The following is a 22,346-nucleotide window of genomic DNA, read 5'->3' as shown; positions in this document are numbered from 1 at the left end:
CAAATGAGGACGAGTGGCTTATGAGCCGGTTCCGACTTCCTCGAGCCGTCCTGATGGAGCGCTAGACGCTTTTTTGCCTCGACTTTGATGTCCGACCATTTCTTTTTTATTTCAGCCACAGTCCGAGGTTGTGAGGCTACAGCATTTACGGCGTCTGCAACCTTTTGCCACTCAAGTGCCTTTTTGGCATTAGTAATGCCCACACTGTGCCCTCCAAACAACATTTTTCTCCTCTTTTCCACCTCGCCAACGATAACTTCTACTTCACATTGAGTGAAGTTACGTTTTTTTTGATTTCCTCTCTGTGTTTGCCATGATTTCGCAATCGATGAATATTAACTTGTGGGCGTTTCACGGACTATTTATGGGCAACTATGGGCGTGACATGAAGCCGCAAAAGCTGCGCTACATTTAGAATTGATTGTGATTTATTAAGGGAAAAATGCGTAGGATGTGCGTGCGCACGGTTTTATAAATCCGAATATTTCTGTGCGTACGCAAGTCCTATGTTTCATCCGTACGCCACTTCTGACGCAAATCCTACGCAAAGTTTTATAAATGAGGCCCCAGGTTTTGGAGCAATTATGCTGCCATCCAAACAATGTCTTTTTCAGGGATGTCCCTGTTTATTTCAGCAAGACAATGCCAAGCCACATTCTGCATGTGTTATAACAGCGTGGCTTCGTAGTAAAAGAGTGCTGGTACTAGACTGGCCTGCCTGCAGTCCAGACCTGTCTCCCATGGAAAATGTGTGGCGCATTATGAAGCGCCAAATTCCACAACAGTGACCCTGGACTGTTGAGCAACTGAAGCTGTACATCAAGCAAGAATGGGAAAGACAACCATTAGTGTCCTCAGTTCCCAAACTCTTATTGAGTGTTGTTAAAAGGAAACGTGATGTAACACAGTGGTAAACATGCCCCTGTCCCATCTTTTTTGGAACGTGTTGCAGGCATCAAATTCAAAGTGAGTGAGTATTTGCAAAAAACAATAAAGTTTATCAGTTTGAACATTAAATATCTTGTCTTTGTGGTGTATTCAATTGAACATAGGTTGAAAAGGATTTGCAAATCATTGTATTCTGTTTGTATTTACGTTTTACACAACATCCTAACTTCATTGAAATTGGGGTTGTATCTGTCACCCATCAGTTTTCTCGCTTCTTCATTTCTTGTTAGATCATTAAGGTATTGTAGTGTTATGTACACACATTTTTAAACCAAACAATAGGTGCTTCATTTGTTCTCTCTCCTCTTCCACTACTTCCCCTCTATGTTTTTTTTAGGGATCTAGGGATTTAGGGATGTTTAGCCAGTATTTGAATTGACCCCACCTACTGCCCTCCCTTTTGTACTCCACTCCATCTTTTGGTTTATCTCTATATTTCCATTCCTCTTTGGACAACTTCCCTGCTCCACTCTGTGTAGGCAGAAATGTTCAGTAGCTGCTCAATGGGGAGTTGGAGCTGTACAACACGCTGTCATTGTTTAACACTGCTTGGCATCAACGTGATTGTTGCAGAGGCTTCAGTCTGGAGCTGTTTCATTTTAAATATTCATGTGATCATGCCAGCTGCTCTGACCCACTTTGCTTACAGCTGAGTCTGCCTGCTCGCTGCCATCTCTGTGAGTTTTGGGTCAAAGGGTGTTTCACTGTAAATTCAGCAGCTGAAATACCAGAAATGATACATGTCTTTTGATATATTTCTCCTCACTTAAAGGAAATGTACTTGCCTATCAGGAGGAAGGATAGCTCACAGATTTGGTGGAGACTGGTGGACAGAAGGACCTCATGCCCACTGGCATTTTATTAGCTTAGTGAAAATCCCATTTTAAGAACATTATTATTTTTTTGCAAAATAAAAACTTGCATCCAAATCCTCCACTGTTTCCAGGCCGAAGCAATCAAATGTAAGTTTCAGTGATAACAATTTTTTAGAGACTCCAACGTCAAAGAAGTGACCATTTCAAGCAGATAGTTGTATAGTCAGAGTTAGCAGGAAAGGCACTGCTCTTTGAGGGCAGCTCTCAATGAATCCCTACGGCAACAACAATTTGGCTGGAAATCTAAAAAACAGACAACTGTTAATTCTAATATCACAATACCAAAAATAGAGCACATAAAGAGGAGGATGGGGATGTGGATGGAGCTGTGGCAGACAGCATTGACATGAGCGTATCAGCAGAGTAACAGTGAGAATTTTCAAATTATAATGGCCACGTTATGTATAGACCTGCGTGTATACGATTGGACATGACTAGTCAGCTGATTGCTGCACAGCTGTTGAGAAACCAGTGCTTGTGAAACAAGAAGGAACCTGCTGATGGTAAAAGATAACCCTAATCCTAACTTCCAGAGAATAAACACTTGATTTAAACATCTCATGAATATGTTAAGTCATAACTATAAGACAATGCTAAATTGGCTTTCAAGGAATAGTTCAACATTTTGGGAACTATGCGTATTTGCTTTCTTGCCCAGAGTTAGATAAGAAGATCGACACCACTCTCATGCCTGTGAGGTAAATATGAAGCTATACAGCCAGCAGCCAGTTAGATTAGCTTAGTATAAAGACTGGAAATAGGGGAAAAGGGTTAACCTGGCTCTGTGGTTTTATGGAGGGTTATGTGTTAACTTACTAGAGTCTGGTCGTCTGCGTAAGATTGACAGGTAGCCAGTGGAGACCCCAGGATACTGTTCCCACCCAGAAATAATCCTGGCATGCATATAACCCCCGTAAACTCTGGCCTTTGTTCTAACTAGCTGCTAGCGGTAGCCTCAGGTTTAGCGTAAAGACATGAGGGTGGTATTGATCTTCTCATCTTACTCTCAGCAAGAAAAGAAATGGTCAAACTATTCCTTTAATATACACAAATATCATGAATTATTACTTTAAATAGGGTTTTATTTTGCTACCAGAATGGAAGACAATAGCAGACAATCATTTGGACAAAACAGCCACAGTCTTGGCTTTTATTGAAATGGGCTAAAGCTGCAAGGAAGTTAGTATTGTGTGTCTGAATACTGGCTGTGTATGAATGCAGATACAATGAATGAAGCTACAGCATGGTCAGGGGCAGATATGTCAACCCATTTGAGAATATGAGAAGGTGAACTGCACAGAGCCCTTATAGGATTGTAGTCAAACAATGGGGAAGTTTTCATTAGTCTGGTATCTGTCCATATGTGCCAGTACAGTAGACTTCAAATAAGCTATTAACCACTAGCACGCTGCACACCCATAATGGAGAGTGGGACAGACAATAGTAAAGTGTATAAAAATGGGAACGGAAATAATAGAGTACTGGCTCAGCTGTGTGTTGGCGTGGATTTCTGCAACTTCTTTGCCAGCCAGAGAGACACACATGCTGGGAAAGTGGCAGAAAGACTGATTTGCTCTTCTCAGATTTTAGCCATGAATGATCTATTTTAATTTTTTCCGCTGCCTTTTCTCACATGCACACACACACCACACACACACACACACACACACACACCTCTGACACCCGGGTGACTGCTGTAGCTAACACATCATGACCCAGAAAGAATCAAGGATGACGGGAAAGATAGAATGTTTCAGACCCGCCTGTAAAATATGACGCTCGTCAGCTCTCTGCATATGGAGAGGAAGGCCAATGTGGAATAAATGGCTATGAAATATGAAGAAAAGAAGAAAAGATAATGGCTTTTAAAGTTATTTAAAAATGCAAGGCCTGGTACATGCTTTCATATCTATTTTGGGATGAAGATGTAATTGCAGACTGGGCACTCTGGACATAAAAATATATGTTGATGAAGGTGGCTGACAATTGACAGTAGCTTGAGATGCCTGATGAGGAGGAGTAGAGCAAGCAAAGTGTGAGAGAGGAGGAAAACGTAGCAGAAATGCAGCAAGAAGGACCAGCATAAAATTGGCAGAGTGAGAAGCAGACAGAGTATGAGAGTTTTAAATCACACACAATGTGTGTGTGAGAGAGAGAGTTGATGGCCACAGCACAGGGGAAATATGCTCCCATCTTAAGGGCAAAATTGAAGACTGCCTAGAGGGCAATTCCTCTATTTTTCTCTCCTAGTCTCCTCCTCTCCTCTTGCCCTGTTTTCCATCTCCCATCCTTCCCATATTCTCTTGCACAAACTCCCTTCTCCCATTATTTCATGTTAGCAGAAATGACTGTCCAGCAGGATTTTTTTTTAATTCAAGTTCAATTTGTGGAACAATCTAATGTAGCAACAATTCAACATTTAGTTATAATGTATCTAGATGCATAACATCTCCTGACATTTGTAATTAACATTACTATGGCAGCACCTTTGTAAATCAAATTTAAGACATTATAATACCTTCTAAGGTAGTTTCAAAACTGAATTCACTACTTTTTTCCCCACATAACCTGATAAAAGAAACTGACGTTGACTGTTTATTGGAGACTGTATGTGCAGCATTTTCCAATACCAGCATCAAACATTTTGTACTACACCAAATCACATACCCTCTTCTTGCTTGTTTCTTGCAGTCTTTGCAGACAGAATAGTTATTATTTAGTGCACAACAGCTTGCTTTTCAGGAGAGGGTAAACATAGGTAATTTTATAGTTACCATTTTACCAAAGGACCACTGCTGTCATCAAAATTTAGGTTCTCAGTATTTTGTCAGGTCAAATGTACATCTGTTAGGACTTAAAGGTTCAGTGGATTATTACTGACTACCACTTTAAGCTAGCTCCACACAGTTTTGTTTGTGCTCCATGTAAATTGGTACACCATTTCAAAAAAAGAAATACATAATCATAGAGATGCAGAGAGAGATAATCCTGTTTGACCAAGTATAGCAAGAAGAAGCAAATTGAATGGTTAATGATTGATTAGAGTTTTGGGGAGTTACATTTCCTCAAATGGCAATTATTTTTTAAATCTATTCTCTTGCCTTGCAGCCCCCAATATATATAATGGAATCATACCAAAATGTATTCCTTTTTCTTTAAAACAGCCTACTTTCAGCTATGTAGTGGACAAGGGTGTGGATTTGTGCATTTTATATTAAATAAATTTGAACTACTCAAAACTATTCCACTCTCCCTGAGAGAAGGAGAGGGGGTTAATTATCAACCCTCTACAGACGGCTGAAGAGACCCCAACAGAAGGGGGGTGGAGAGGTCACTTTCCCTAAGTGCTATTCCTGAGCAGTTGATCGTAAAACTGGCCACCTTTGGCAACAGTCGAGATAAGCCTCTCGGTGCCTGAATTGTTAAAATGACAAAGAAACTAACCAGAGATTACAAACAGCCTATCGGAACTCTCCTTGGAGGGTCGCAGGAAACCCTAAACTGCCCCCCACACACACATGTAACCGTGGCAACTGACCTTGCTCCGTGTTTCATTACCTCATCAAAGGGATACCCCTTCACGCCTAGGTGTAACAAAATCCAGGTCACCACGGACAGCCCTGAACTTTATGTAAACAAAGACTGCAGTCTCCAAAGACTCAAAGCATTAACTGTCTAATTAAATAATCTTACTTGATTACGTTTGCCTCTATATGAGTAGTTCTGTTTGCATGTTGTGGCCATCTGTTGTTGATATTATTGCTAAAAAGAATCTACATAAGTAACTTTTGCAGTGTTTCAATTTTCAGCAAGATTAAGGACACATTCATTTTATGTGTAACCAATGCTTGTTCACAATACTTTCTCACACAATTCCTTTAGAAATGATGATAAATGTCATATTATACGCTGTTAGTTGCCAGCTTGAATTTAAGGCCAAATAACTAAATTCCCCAGTTCCTAAGGAAAGATTGTTTTTGGATTAATCTAAGCTTTCCTTATGTAACCTGAGCTCCCCCAAGTGGACGAAATAAGTATTACATACCATCATCGGAAATGACGTTAATGTATAAATGTCACTCATTTATCATGACCAATAATTTGACAAGTGTTTTCCTGTTACCAAATGCTTAAACTTAGAACGGTACAACTGTTTGACCACTGAGGTTTGATTGTGGAAAATATTTGATTATAATACGCGCAAATAGATTTTCTTTTTCTTTTATAGACATTAAAAGTTTAGAAAGTCAGTCCCTCGGGAACGAAGAACTGCCCTCTGGGGAACCACGCCCCAGACAACAAAAGAGCGACACACAACGTCATCCGGCCTCTTCCCTTCCGCTCTCCGCTCTGCTCTCTGGATGCTTTGGCACGCGTCCGGCGTGCCCCTCCCGGCAACGCCTAAGAATTCAACCAGTGCAACAAAGTCTTTGTTTCGCTTGAAGCTACACATGCGAAGTGCTGCGACATCAATTTTTCCCTCGCAACTTTACTTGTTTTGTTTTCTTTCTTTTGTTTTGTTAAAAGTTATCAGTCCGTTAAGTTACACTGGTCTAATTCAGGAACGACCAAGTTCCCTTTTAAGCTTTTTTATCGAGCCAACTTCACCGAGGTCAGACCCAGTCACGTGGTCTTGCCAGCGGCAACGAAGGACACCTGAAAACAGCCGAATTGCCAGACGGAGGACGGCCAACCCTTGAGGTTTTCTTCAGACACGGAGAACCTTGGAGAATCCCCTAGCAAAAGCCAGGATCGGGCAGCTAGCGTGGGACCCGTGCAACAGGCCAAAGCAGGCCGCCGACAAGCAGTAAGACCAAACAAAACATTCTGTGGTTAGGGATGTCCCATAGTGTTAATATTGTCTTTTTAACTCCTAAACTCATAGCTTACTTTCATTAGTCTCCTCTGCCGTATTTTTCCCTGATGTATTTAACCACCTTTTTATATCACCTTAGTTAGTTAATAAATTAACTGTAACCAAAGAATTGTGTGTTGCCTATTTCTACGTCCCTGCTAAGAGAATTTACCCTTTAGATATGAGACTGACTGATTGATTTAAGATAATTGAGCAATTATTAACTAACTGATCACTGGTGAATAATTGTATAATTATTAAAAGCTACCTAGAGGTCCGGAGACTCTAGGTTAATAACAACTCCTGTGGTGCCCCGCGAAACGAGAGATTAATATTGTCTGAATATTAAAATTCATAATTGGGTATTCTCATAAATGTATTAAAATTCATAGCTAGTTTAGACATGCTACAGCTAACATTCATTAGTTGATTTGGTGAAGATGATGAAAAAACATGCAAAGGTGTATGTTTATTCCAGTGAAAACAGCCTGAGAAGGCTGTGACTTCATACAAAGGAAAATACCAACACCACTTAGTAGAGTGCTGCTCGCTTGTAATTGGCCTGCATTTCCCTCTCTACCTTGGATAACATGAGAGGACAGTGCCGAGGATATTAGATGGTGGTAGACGAAGATCAAACGCAATGAGAGAACAGCGTAACGGGCTCATTCAGTCAGACATTAGATTTTAGGCCTTACTTTCAGCAGGAGAGCACTCCTCCTTCCAAACACACACAGACTGACACAAGGTCACATATGCTGTAGTACTCGTGCTCTTATTTCCCAATACTCTACATTTTGAACACGCCCAGAAGCTCCCTCCTTCTTCTTTCCTGGTCCTCTCTCCCCTCTTCTCACCTTTCCTCCTCTCCTTTTTGGTGCCCTTCTTACTCCCTCTTTGCACCTCTCTCTTCCTTCATCCGCACCTTTTCTCCTCAGCTCTTACCATGTCAATGCATAACTCTCTTTCCCTCTCGCTTCTTCTCTCTTGTCACTCATGTTGTGTTGCATTACAATCTCTCCTGACAGAAAATCAAAAGTAGATGCAGAAAACCACAGTTCAGATGAGAATCATGACACACACGCAAACACACAGACACACACACACCAAACAGCAGCTCAATGTGTTTTCCCTCTCTCATTAAGTTTTGGTTGCCTTAAAGTGCCAATTGCCTCTGACTTTGTTTTTAAACCCATCTATTTTTCAGCTGATCTATGACGTTTTTATGGGCAAAAAAACTGCAAGAGAGTAATGGAACAAGAAGGAGGAGTTACATGCGACAGGCTGCACACCTCAAACTTCCAAAGTGAAATCTTAATGATTGTAACTTTAAATATTGGGTGCTTTGTGTGTATTTTAATTTGGGTAGGACTTTCCTGGGTAAAAATCCTCTGTTATATAAGCAGTGATGCATTTCTGCGTTTCTCTTTTGTTTGGATGATTGTCAGGCCAACTGCTGTTTCCAAGGTGAAGAATAAACTTTCATTCGCATTTATGCCAGAATGCTGTCTTATTTGCTGTTCTCAACGCCTAGCCACTCCCCCCCCCCAACACACACACACACACACACACACATTTCTTCCTCTATCCTCGTTGGGACCCTCAAAAATAATTCTCTACCCGTTAAACCCATCGGTTAATGTGTGTATCCAGGTGAAAGTCTCCACCGGGCTCAGACGTTCGCACACACACACACACACACACACACACACACTTCTTTATCTGCCAAGTGACATTCTTTGCCTCAACATTGCCAACACTAATAAGGATAAAGTGTTCTGAAAAATGGAAATTTGAAAAGCTTCAAAATTGACTTTCTAGTGAGATTGATTGGTCAGCAATCTTCAAACTTTTTTCTTTCTTTAAAAAAAATAACAAAAAAGACCACTTAGAGAAACCTAAATACTGATCAAGTTCTGGGCGTGTGACTGACAGGTAATCACAGGGAAGGAAAAATCACAGCAAGATGTACTTAAGAGCAAAGACGTAATCAGAAAAAGAAGTAACTTACGAACTAACATCATGCAGTGAGACGGATCGCTCTAGGAATTCACAACTTTACCAGTTTGTAGATGTATTCTCATCATGCAGTCACTTCAAACTCCTCCAAATGCTGCAGATACATGGCTGGCTGCAGCTGTGTCCACAGATGCAAATCACAGACAGGCAGACAGGCAGGAGGATGGACACACGCACGCACACTTCTAACCAGCTGACTCTAGTGTTGCTAGGTTACTTGGTGAACTAGGTTACTACATGTAGAACATCTTTGCATAATTTTCACATGGGTGTTCATACACCACGAGAGAGAGAGAGAGAGAGAGAGAGAGAGAGAGAGAGAGAGAGAGAGAGAGAGAGGGAGTTGTCTACTGGGATCAGTAATTGTGATCAGCCTCAGCTTATCTTCCGAGGCTGCAGTCAGGTCAGCAATGCAGCAAGATTAGAACTTATTAGTGTGTGTTTAGTTGAAAATGTTTAAAAATACAAATGTAAGCATGTTTGAAATGCAAATGAAGTATACATGCAAAATATATATGTGCATTTGCATATTGCATGTTTAAATGTGTGTGGTTGCTTAAGCAGGCGCTTTGATGTAGGATTGTCATGTACAGTAGCTTTGAGGGCAAAGCCAATACTGACGTGGGCCTTTCCTTTCTTCATATTTTCTTCTTTTTATTATGACCTCACACTTCCAATCTCCCTCTCCTCTCTTCCCTGCAACTCCCTATATGAGCAAACTAATATCAGTGCTAAAAGTGCAGCGTACAGTCTGTGGACTCTAAGATCGAACAGATGGAGGAAGCTTAATAACACTTAATCTCATTAAGGTGCAAAATAAATAGTTTAACAGTAATCATGGCTAAACTGTAAATGTTTACATAATTTAGCCTATGCTCAGTGTCCGCTGTGCCACATGCATAAATCAATAGCTAGATGGATTTATGGATTTTACACATGCACACACACAGGTACAAAAACACACACACACAGCAACCTACATTTACACACATAAAGATAAAAGCTGTGTCGTGCTGCGAGGTGTTCTGTCACTCCTGGCAATAGGGACACAGCTGTGCTATAGCTGAAAAGTGACAGGCAGTGAAAACCGTGTTCTTGGTGGTGTGCGTGTACGACCTTCTCCCGCTGGATGTGCTTGTATCACTAACTTACCCTCATCCAGCCACCACCACCAGAACTCATCAAACAAACACATGCATTGGCACACTTATCCACTGGCCACAGAGAGGCTAAGAAGTGAGCATAAAAGCTCTCCAGGGATGCAGTAGCTTTCCCAGGTATTTTTCTGATTAAAGTGATCCACTTAAGTTTAACATTGAGCTATTTTCCCTTACAGAAACTCCCCAAATCAGTGCTGAGATGCACGTTCCAGCCTTGGGTTCACATCTCGATGCAATAAAAGCCTGATGTGAGGCGAGAGTGGAGCTGTACTTGAGTATGTGACACTTGATTTGGATATTGACTATTGTGACATTTGACTCCCTAAAGGCTTGACTTGACACATGAAAGCAAACTATTTAAGTCTTACGGTTTCTCCTGGTAAAATCCCTGAACAATAAACAAGGCTAAGAGAGCATTCAGACATTGATCAATCCAGGAAGTCCGTGTGAAGTAACAGGTTAATGCACTTAAAGGCTCATGAGATGGGAAAACACAGGATTTTACAAATCTGGAAAGTTATCATGGCGGCAATTATTTTATCTGTCGTCACAACCGTTGCAAGGTTAATAGTAGAAATACAGTGTTCATGTTACAAAGTAATCTACCAGGACTGTGCACTTGCATGTATGTGATTGGCCAATGCAGCGCATTATCAGATGACGATAAATAAAACTGAATTGAATTGGAATTGAAGTCGTGTTTCAGCGAAAGTTGAGGCAAAGTTTTGGAAAACACATTTTATCTTGATGATGGCGCTGAAAGATTAAAAGATGGAAGCTCTGGGGTCACCAAAGGAATTACAGTTCATCCTGTTGGGAGCATGTCCATAAGTCAAATAGTGCAATGCTCTCCTAGCGTGTCTTCCAGCTTGTGAGGTGAAACCCCTCCAAATGGTTCAGAACGCAGCAGCACGTCTGGTTTTTGATCAGCCCAAAAGGACTCATTTCACTCCAGTACTCAACGACCTCCGCTGGCCCCGTGTCCTTCCGTATCAAATTCAAGTCACTAATGCTTGCATCCAGAGTGACTGCTGGGTCTGCACCCATCTACCTAAACTCCAGGATACAAGCTTATGTTCCCTCTCGGGCCACCACTCCTCCAATGAACGCCGTCTCGCTCTGCCATCCCTACACACAAAGCAATCTCAGTCCCGGCTGTTTGCATCTGTGACACCACGATGCCATCAGAGCAGGGACATGCATTGACAGGACAAATGTCTTAATGGTCAGCAAAGAGCTGAAAGATTAACAACTAACTTTAACTTCCAGTGTGTTTGGCTTAACTGCCCTCAATAACTTCAGACTTGACAGAATATTCAAAAACAGCTCTTGAGGCGAGCACATATTATTTTGTCTCAGCTGTTTGTAAACAGATACAACAGTCTCCACAGGCACAATAACACATGGAGAACACTGCGTATGACTGTCACCAAAACTGCCCTATTTTTTATCTACAAGCCTTAAAAACATTCACGCATTACTTTGATTTTCTTTTCTTCTTTTGGTGGAGATGAGCGATGCATGTAATTCCATTACTGAACCCTTATGTGCTGCAATGCCAAACAAAAGTAATCTATTTCACTTAGTGTTGAATTTGTCATCGCTGCACCATTGCTGGCTCCCGTTATTACTGTACTCTTTTGTGTCAAGTGTGTGTCAGAGAAAGGAAAGGAAGAGAGAGAGAGTAAATGAAGGAATAATAGCAAAGGAAGAAAAAAGAAACCTTGAAATCCAGCTCATCTCACATCCAGAGGTTGCAGCTGTGTGCTATATGAATGTATAATTCTGTTCACTCAATTCATATTCAGCACAGAGCACCACACTCTTCTATTAGCCTAATATTATCCAAATCAAATTAACTGAGGGTAATTTCATTTCTGTAATAGATACTATCTAATAGGATATGCAGACTGCCATGTAGCATTACAATCGCTGTTCCTTCAAAGAGACATTTAGTCACCAACACTGGCAATATCTGACATTTAGTCTTGTCATTTAAAATCCGCTTCACACATACACACACACAAGCATTTGAATTTTATAAACTGGTGTTTTGGTTTATAGTCGCCTACAAATTCAACACGGTGAAAATTCAGCAGTGTTATAAATGGAAAGGTCTTCTCATTCATTCCAGTCCCCATTCATAGTTAGAATCAATGAAAATTGCTTGCAGAAAATGAGGAAGATAGATTAAAAAAAAGTGACATTCAGGAGTCATTCATTGAGGATGCAGACAAAAGAACAAGTATCGCTAAGGAGGAGAAGTGAAAAAGTACTCTGCTATTGTTTCCCATCTCATTATGAAGTACAAAATCGGCGCAATCTAACCAGGCAAAACAATGAGACCACACGAGAGCGAGAATGAAAGGAAGAGGGGAAAACAGGAGATAATGAAGACTTCATTAATCAGCGCTGATACCAGCCCTCATTTATCACGCCATTGTTGAAACCAATACAAATTCCACTGCTGAGATGTCCTTAAAAATGCCTGATTGTGGAAACCTTTCCACTTGCTGTCACACTGACATAATCGGCAGGACTGCATGCTGAAAGGAGGCATTTGCCAGAGCAGGAATCCAGAAATCTTTACACACACAGGTGAAATTTACAGGTGGTATGTACGTTGGATTTCCAATCAATTCAATGGAGTAGAACAGAAAGATTTGAATGCAGGAGTGAAAGGAACGACGGTGTCTCCCTACTGTTAATGGATTTTTATAGCAATGAAAGCTGCTGGTTCAATAAAATGTTAGTGAGATAAAATTGTCAGACAATCAAAATGAGTCTGCAGAACTAATAAAATTGTCAAAGAAAAGATTGAGGAAAGCGGTGGGTTTTACTATGGGTTACACTGACTATATAATACAAGAAAGCTCATTTTGTTTTTGGGTGGGTAGTCGAGATAGAGATGTTCTTATACAGAAGTAGAGAAATCCTGACTTAATTACAGTTCAAGTTTCAAAACTCCCCACTGGTAAATGCCCATGTTATTCAAACTCCACATCGTAACAGGATTCCTGTGAAACATTTAATGTTTCCAAACTCAGGCTCGACTTGATAAAGCTTCTCCAAAGGTGATCAGTGGAGGTCCATTGAAATGAGTCTTTCCTGCATTAAATGATATCAGCTTGCAAGGTCAAGGGGTCACAGATTTGAATGCAGTGGATGCCTCTTTTAGAATTAAAAAAATTGAATTGATAAATACTAAGTGTATTAATGTAGAATTTAGCTGCATGCTCACTTGATAAATGAGGTCCCTGTTCTTGCAGAGCCAGCTTCAGATCCACAGATAATCAGGATCAGGAGTGGAGAGGAAAACGCAAATGAGTGTTAATGAGGAGAGAACTCATGGAAACAGCCACATGATTACCTGTCTGCCTCACAGTAATGGAATACAATGTACCCATGATTAGTGTGGTTCCAACAGTAAAATTGCAGTGAGTGTGTGAGTGCATAGTTTTGTGCTCCATCCATCTCTCTCTGCACCAACTGTGTCTTTTTTTTTATCTCTGCCTGAGCCGTGTTGTGTGCTAGGGGACTTATCACTCTTCTAATGTTGCACAGTTTCACAGACCTGCAAATTTGCATATGTGTATGTGTGTGTTTGTGTTTGCATGTGTCACGGAGCGAGCGAGCGAGTACGGTCTGTCCATCACCCATCAATGGAGACAATAAAAGACAGCCATGAGCCCTCCATAATCGGAGAGAAACACAGAGAGTTTGGGTGACTCAGAGGGACACGCTTAGCAAAACTTTCTGAGGAATTTTGGATCTCTGGTGAGACTGAATGACTGACAAGCCATCTGTGGGAAACAGATGAGCTACACAGCTACAGGATAGAAAGTCTTCCCACATGGAGGGAGAAGCTATATTCAGTAAACAGGGAGGTTAAATCCACCTTAACTCAAACTTGCACATTTGCAGAGGAGCCTGCCTGTGTGCTGCAGAGCATTTCTTTTTTTTTAATAAGGAATGCTGCTATATTTTCTTTGCAGATAATAATCTATTCTATGCATCGGTGCACTGAGCGCTGGCAACCAAAGATGTCACAAAAAAATCGAAAGGTAAGAACTTTGCAGAAGCCCACTACAAGGACAGAGTAATGCTTCTGAATGTTCAGTATGAATTACTGTCCAACTGTAATGCAATTGATTTTTGATTGTTTGTAGCTTAGCCGCCTTTTTAATTTTCTTCACATCCTTGGCTGGAAAACAAGCTGGACACCTGCCATTTGGTCGAAGAAAGTAGGCAGGGAGGGAAGGGGGATTATACAAGTCAGATGAGGTAGGATGCAGATCCGTGCAGGGGAAAATTCCCCCAAGCATATATCTTTTTACTTGTACTGAAAAAAGACACATTAGCACGTTTCAAATGTACTGTATGTTACCAATCACTGTATAATTCTGTCAATATTTCATCCACTTGTGATTCATGTATTCCCACTGTAGAATCCCAGAGCCACAAAGCAATTTCATTTTAATAAGGTGGTATATGGAGCAACTCATAAGTGTTTGAACACATACAAGTAATTCTGCAGAGCACTGTTTAGTTTATAGAGCCAAATTTTAAGGTAATGCTAAGTGATGTCAGAGCTTTTCAAGGGTGGAAGGAAATATTTTTCTCACATCTTGTATTGATACAGACCTTCTCTTTTAACCAATAAACCACTCTCACTGTACTTTACAGTGATTTTAGAGTAGATTAGAGGTGCTGTTTAGCACAGTAAAGTGGTGCACAATAATAGCATTGCCTCACATGGTTTAATAGTTTTATAAAGAAGCTGTAACGGAGCACCACATATTCTATAAATTTAAATTCTCTTCTGTTGCTTTAAAGCTGCACTATAAATACTTTTTATATTTACAATAAATTAAATGTGGTGTGGTCACTAATGCTGACAAACCTCCGGAAAGTTACAACCTAACTCTTTGTAGTTAATACTCAAGTCTATGGGGCTTTTTAGCTTCTTTCAACAAATTGCTTTTGTTCTCCGGCTCACAAACTCTGCATTCATCAACTTCCATCCAGTTTTCACTGAAAGAGCTCAGATAAACCCATTAAACAGTACCTCCCCAACACCAAACAGCAGACAGAAAAATCGTCATCATTAGCTGACCTGACTGAAAGCAAGTGGAATCGGGCCACAAACAGGAAGCAACAAACATTTCTTATGTGAGTATCTCAGCTGATTAAAACAAGATTAACAACTGTTTAAAACATATCTAAAAAGGGTATCTTTACATGGTAGGAAGCGGATGGCTACTGCCTTTTGAAGCTGGGAGGGTGACAGAAATCTAAAGCGGTGGGAGGACAGAACAGACAAGGCGCAGATGTGTTAAGAAAGCTTGGTATCAAGGTTCATGAGCCTCGTTAGTTCTGCTTCTCACAGGAAGCTGATCTCTCTAATCAGAATAAGCAGCTTGTCAGCGCACACTCATCATCTAATTAATCACAATCAGACAGAAATCTACAACACATTAACGCTACCTAGACAATCTGACATATTCACACACACAAACACAGCGGCTTTAACTCAGTCTGACCGGCAAAGTGTGTGTCCCCCCCCCCCAATATACTCTTCTATGTGTGCAGGCATCTGCGGTGTGACCTGACTAAGTTTCAAGGGCGCCATGTAAGTGAAACAATTTGGGTCATCACATCGATACTAACCCTTAACGGCCTTTAACTTTTCAGCCAGCTTTGATGAGGGGGAAAAAAATTGAATCTGGAGTCAATGAAATGAAAGATAACATCACAAAAGCTGAGAATGAGAAGAGGGAGTGAGAGAGGGAGAGAAGAGGCAGGAGAATCGCTCGGGTGGGGAGACGGAGCGTTTTAAGGAGCTCTGTCAACCACTCGTTCCCATTCTTGACTCCTTGAGGATCAGAGGAAAGCTTGGTGTCATTCGGCTGTCTGCTCTTTGATGTGTGCCGTGTGAGAGACGGGGCTCCCAGCCTTTCATGTCGTACTTTGTATTCAGGCATCCCAACCCTGGCAAGAATTACAGTAAGATAGTCATTTAGTTCAAGCTCATCACACAGCGGATTTGCTTCTTCAGACACATTTGACTGTGCTTATTTTAAGGCTGTGGCCACTTCAACAAAGGCCATCAAGCATGTACAGAAAAAACATAGCATGGTTTATTGAGCCCGGCCGAGGAGATACAGTGCCAGCATACAACATGTAAACATATCAAATGCCAACACCAAATTTTCTGTCTTCCCCTAGTGCCCGTAGGTTTCCCTATTAGGTCATCTTTAGACAAACAACAACAAATCTATCTGATGTTTAGACTCCAATGCTTCATCATATTGGAATCTATCACTATCCATGAGTTGTACTCTAGTCTGTGGAGCCAGTGAGTTCTTGTAAACATTCTTGTAAGACTCAACCTTGTGAGATTCCCAGAGAACACTGATATTTGCTAGCCTGACGCCTGAGCTACTGTCTCTAACTAATCAGTCTATTGTTGTCTCCCTGGCAAGGACAGTTACATGTGAGAAATACCTACAGCTAGAAGGTCAGAAAACACTTATAGGGTCAGCTAAATTACTCTAAGCTAGACCTGTCTTACTTTTCCTTGTTACACCAACAAAGCCCCTTAAGAAATATTCTCAACATGATCCTTGAGCTTTTCTTTTAGTATTGAGAGAGAGCTTACCTTCTCATTGGCCTGTTCCAATCTACAAGAGGAACACAATAGTGAACAGAGAGTGGTATTTCTACTGTATACAGGTGTCATTCCTGCAAATGGCTGGATAAATGGAGACAATAAGGTATTTAAATACACCTTCTGTTGTGACTTGTAGTATTTCCCTGTGAGTTTCTGAGTTTTTGCCATTGTTTCATGTGTCTTTCTGTTTACCTGTTTCTCTCGTTCCTTGTCTTCAGTAGTATCTGTCTTGTCTCATATCCTAGTTATGTCCTGCGTTCTTATTCACGTCTTAGTGTTCACTCCTGGACTGCGTACGTCTGTGTTTTGCCCATGTCTATCTGTGTTCTCTTTTATCCCGGCTTCGGTCTGTGTTCCTTGTTGGTGTTAGTTTATTTGTGATCCGTCCGCTCGTATTAGTTTATTTATATTACTCTGATGTTCAGTACTTGTGTCTGCTCACCTCCAGTATCCGCCTGCATTCCAGTCTCTCTGTTTTCCCCTTCTGTCTCTCTGCCTCGTTAACCTGATCCCAGTCACCAGTGTTGCTTCCGCCATGCTCGTTAGTCCCTGTGTTTAAATGTTTGGTGTTTCCATTCCTTCCCTGCCCTGTCATTTTAGCTTGTAGCATGTTGACGCTCTGTCTGTCTGTGGTTGTAGATCTCTCTGTCTCGTCCTGCCTGTTCCTTGGATTTTGGTTTTCACCTGTTTTTTGATTTCTCTGTCGGATCAGAGCTTAGTTGTACCTCTATGATTTGGATTACCTGGACTCAGCCACTCATTGTAAGTGTGCTCGCTTTTTGTTTGTTGGAATAAATCTCCTTTGAACTGTACCACCTCTGCTTTGGGTCCTGCATTTGGGTCCTCCAACCTTCTCTACCACCACTCACCGTGACACCTTCTCATTTTTTAGATGCAACAAACAAGCCATTTTGGTGTCAGATCATCAAAAAGCAAGAACTTTACATGAGACACTTGTCTCATGAAAATAAAGTATGTGGTCGACACAAAAAACCTGGATAGCCACTTGTTCGTCATCATAACAATTTTGTGGGAAGAATGGGACCACTGCACCTGGATATGGACAGGTGACAAAATTCACCATCAAAATCACACAGACCCTCTTGAACCATTGCAACCATTCAGATGCGGAAAGCCTAACTTAGGCTTATCACATCATGAGTTACCCCACTGACTTCCAGCCTGGGTGTATTACATGATGTATTTTGAGCAAGGTGCACCGCTTGTGCAGCAGAAACTCTCACCTTGAAGACTTCTCACAACTCTGTTGATCTGCTGTTTCTATTGCTTTATCTACCTTGACTTATACCAACAGCTACATGGAAAAAGGTTCAGACATGCTCTCTCCTCTCAAAAGGCCTGCTGGGAAATTTACTAAATTATTAAGTAGAGAAGGCAGTTTGATGGAAAGTGGGCAGAACAAAAATTGGAATTACAACATTTCAAAATATCTACTGTAATGCAGAAAATAGGAGAATTGGGAGAATCTAACAGCCACCTGAGGGTGAGGGATACCCGTGTACTAGCAGAGGTGTGCATACTTTAATGATCAGGAGGAGAATAGCACTCGCTGTGTTGATGTTCCACAGCTTGGATCAAAGCCATGTATTCACTTCAGCCATCACTCCATTCAATGCCATATGGTTCCTCTATACTGTAGCCCACCATTAAAACAGTGTTCTCTTTGACTAGACTGGGGTACACAAAACGCTTTTCATGGCCACACGCACACACAGGGTCAGTTTGTCCTCATTGCTTTGTCAAGCTGGTCAGGTTGTCACAGCAGACACAAAGATATTGCATAACACCTTTGTGCTGACTTGGGATTGTAAAGATAAACGACAGTGGTGATGGGAATTACAGCTCTTTCAAGGGAGCCAGATCTTATGGCTCCGTTCCTTTACAAGAGCCGGCTCTTTCAGCTCCCAAACGGCTCTTGATGTAGTACAACTTCTGCTCATCACTGTCTAAGTTACATTCTTTTGTGTTGCAAGAAATAATATACTAGACTCTTCATCTGAACACTGAAATATTCTGACATATTGATGGTCAAAAACTATCCTAATCTCCATCCTATAACAAAAATAACACCCTGCTAATGAAAATTAAATAGTACGGTTAATAAATAATAACGCAACTCCATAAAGACACATACTGTATATTTCAAGTAGTGAAAGTCTAAGCATAATTTGTTCATTGTCATGCTTTCTTTTTTTCCACAAAATCAGCTCTCAGACAGGAGCTGGCTCCCATCATTCATTTGAAAAGGTCATATTATGCTTTTGGCTTTTTCCCTTTCCTTTATTGTGTTATATATCTTTTTGTGGGTTTGCAAAGTGAAAAAGTCCTCCCAAAGAGTGTTTTAAACCTCCACAGAAAACACTGCTCCTGAAGTGCCCGAAAATAGTTTGATTGTAGTCCAGTCTTTGCTTCCGTAACCTATCTGCATCACCTTGTAATAGGAGTCATAATGCTCACCTAATGGCTGGTGTAGCACGCACCTCAAAAACACTGGTGGAGAAACACACTGGGCTGCAGCAAACAGAGACAAGACATCCGCCAGCTGCCTCCCCTCACCCCCACCCTACCTACCAAACATTAGCTAGCCTCCAGGCCAGGGGCGCTACTGAACATAAAGCTTTACTGGGTCACAGCTGTGGTAGTACTGGCTGAGGCTGGATGTGGATCAACTGAGCTTGTACTGGCTGATGATCCAGGATCTACTCTACTGACAAACGTAAGCATTGCCCCTATATATTATAGACAACAATACTTGATAGTAGTGTTGTAGTACTTGAGACCGGTCTTGGTCTTAAGACCGGTTTTGAGACCACTTGTTGATGGTCTTGGTCTCGTCTCGGACTCGACCGCATTTGCACATTGAAGACTCTGGATTTTATTTCAAGACTAGTCAAGACCATAACTCTGATTTGTTAACATCCTAACTTTGATTGGAAGTAAAACGTATTGCTTCAAATGCAACCAATTACCCTGATTAAACATTTGTTGTAACCGTTAACGACTGTCACCCTTCCCTGCGATGCTTACGTTGACTTCAGCTCAGTGTTTGCATGTGGGTGTTTTAATGGGAATGTGGCTCTTTTAAATCAATTTGTGAAGTACCTTTGATCTCGTTCCACATTTAATGCATGCCATGCAATGTAGGGAACTGGTCTTGGTCTTGACTCGGTCTCGCCCTCCCTCGGTCTTGGTCTCGACTGCTCTCAGACTCTAAAAGTCTCAATAAACTCTGGTCTTGGTCTTGACTTGGTCTTGGTTTGGGCGGTCTTGACTACTACTTGATCGATATTATTGTTATCAGCTTCATCCAGCCTATTGAAACTGTCTCCTCCAGGTTTCCTTTAATACATTTTCATTTTCAGTTTTATAAACACCGTTGCCCGTCGGCGTTTATCAAAAATAATAATAATAAATAGTTGTATTTCACTTTAACATTGTTCAGACACAAAGGCTGAAAAGCAACTTAAACACAGCCAGACAAGAGATGTGCTGCTCAGCTGGATTTGCACGACAGAGTAGAGAGATACTGCAGCTGCATATTAACCTTACATTACTGTTATTTGCTGACATCAGACTTTGAGAGGAGAGAACACATGTTTACCTGACTGCTGTTCCCAAAAGTCACTCTCATTGAGTTTTTTTCTCTTCTTGTGCCCAGAAGGATAGTACCTCTTCATCCTCTCACCTTGTTGTGAACACTCGCAGCGTTAACAGTGAGCTGTTTCACGTTAACCAGAAGTTTTATCCCTTTAAGTGTAACCGGACGTTACATATCTATTATTGCAAACTTGACCAGACGTTGCAGATGTGCCAATTGTTGATAACTTGACCTCGGAGCCCTACACGTCAAACGCCAAAGGGTCTTGACCGTGCCCCAGTAAAAACTGTCTAACCCTATGCTCCAGGCAGTTAATGGACAGAAGTTGTTACTGTGATGTAGAGACGGTGCACAGTTAAAACTTCATGTATAAAACTTACCACTATAATAACCACTCTGAAACTCTTGCTCAAGTCTAGCTTGCAAAGCTGGTTTGGGAACATGTACAGCTGAACCGAAGCTATGGTTACCGGCTTGTCAGGACCCGTGCTACTCTGCTACTGTAGTCCTGCACATGTGCAACAAAGATCAAATAGCAGTGAGATGCTTCACTCCATAGCTAAAACGGAGTGGTCAACACAAAGGGTGAAAAGAGGTGCTGCAGCAATGTACAGTATGACAAAAATATGGTGCTGAAAAATAAACCATGTAAACTTGTTCTGGTACAGCCACTAAAAAAAATTATGAACCTGAAAATGAGCATAATATGACCACTTTAAAAGAGACCTGCTCATAGAGCTAAATCATTTGTGGCTGACACATCACTAAATGGCAGCCAAAGAGCTCTGAGACAACACACCAGAACAGATTTAGAACAGTTTTACCTAAATCAATTGCAGATTTCCTTTTTCACTGCCTGTCTGTGATGCACAGCCTTTCCTGAACACAAATAGGAAAATTGTGTGAAATGGAAGGTTCATATTTATTGTACAGACACTGGGGTGGTATCAATCTTCTCTAAGTAACTCTTGTAAGCCAATAAGTTCCCCAAAAGATATGTACTGTTTCTTTAACTACATTCTTATGACCTATTTAGTGCAAGTATACGCCATTCTGGCAGAATTGCTTGACCTTTGATTTGAGTGACAACAAAATGAAGACAGAAAAACTTGTCGTGTGTATCTGACCTGCACTTTGTAATATAGTGGAAAGGTTAGCGAGCAGCAGGCTGACTCAGGCTCAAAACACAGAAATGCAAACACCCACATGCCCTGCACACTAACACACCACGCACGACAGATCGGGTGGAAAACACTCTGAGTATCTGTAAAGGTCAAGGGTTGTGGATCAATTCTGACAGGGCCACGGGGATATGAACACAGATGGTGCATAATCTACCATCCCCTCTGAATTATGCAGTGTGACTTCCTCTCTCTCCTCTGGCCAAAATCACAGCCAAAACCTTCATTCAGACCTAGTTACACTCAACTAAAAGCCCTTGTTGGTTCACACTCCAGTGACACAACGAAAAGAAAGAGCAAAATGCCAACATCAGCCAAAAAAATATATTTTAAGAAAGACAGAAAATGTACAATTATCTTTAACTTTTGATGGTGTGGTCTTTTTTATGCTTTTGATGGCTGAAATAAATATTCAACTTGCCAAAAGCAGAAACAAACATTATGTAGTCCCCAGACAGGTGAACAAAAATACAGACAGCATGCACATTACATACAACTTGCATTATAAAATACTGTTCATTATATATTTTATATATATATATATTTATCAAGCTCCTCTCCTGTGGAACCAGGTTCCAGTTCGGGTTCAGGAGGCAGACACCATCTCCACATTTAAGAGTAGGCTTAAGACTTTCCTCTTTGATAAAGCTTATAGTTAGGGCTGGCTCAGGTGAGTCCTGAACCATCCCTTAGTTATGCTGCTATAGGCCTAGACTGCCGGGGGATTTCCCATGATGCACTGAGCTCCTCTCTCCTCTACTTTCTCTCCCTCTCTATGCAACCTCATCCCATTATTGCATGTTACTAACACAACTTCTCCCCTTTCTGGTAGTCTTGTGCTTTCTCGTCCCTCTCCTCTCTCCTCCTATCACTTCCTGCAGGTTTTCTGGCTCTGGAGCTGTGGAGTCTGGATCTGTGGTTGCGGGTCACCTGCTGCCCCCGTGTTCCTGCTCGACACCCTCTGCTGCAACGACTATTGTTGCTAGTCTTATTGTTATTATTGTTATTATAATCAT

At 41.3% G+C, this 22,346-nt stretch overlaps 1 protein-coding gene across 2 annotated transcripts in view; it reads right to left on the bottom strand.

Moving 5' to 3' along the window:
• The window catches only part of dlgap3 (discs, large (Drosophila) homolog-associated protein 3), a 38,180-nt gene extending 21,242 nt beyond the window's left edge, over positions 1–16,938 (bottom strand). The window contains exon 1 of one of the 2 annotated variants that reach the window (XM_046059703.1): positions 16,723–16,938. Coding sequence is in view for 1 of the 2 variants with exons in the window: in XM_046059702.1 (XP_045915658.1) it covers positions 8,741–8,765 (25 nt within the window). In the remaining variant the exon portion in view is untranslated. Of the gene's footprint in view, positions 1–8,740; positions 8,876–16,722 lie in introns of those variants that run through there. The other variant, XM_046059702.1, reaches the window with a different exon arrangement.
• Between the last annotated feature and the right edge of the window lie 5,408 nt (positions 16,939–22,346).

This window comes from Micropterus dolomieu, linkage group LG09 (genome assembly GCF_021292245.1).
Source record: "Micropterus dolomieu isolate WLL.071019.BEF.003 ecotype Adirondacks linkage group LG09, ASM2129224v1, whole genome shotgun sequence".
NCBI lineage: Eukaryota > Metazoa > Chordata > Actinopteri > Centrarchiformes > Centrarchidae > Micropterus > Micropterus dolomieu.
The sequence above is the reverse complement of the archived record's forward strand: the minus strand, read 5'-3'. Positions and strand labels throughout refer to the sequence as shown.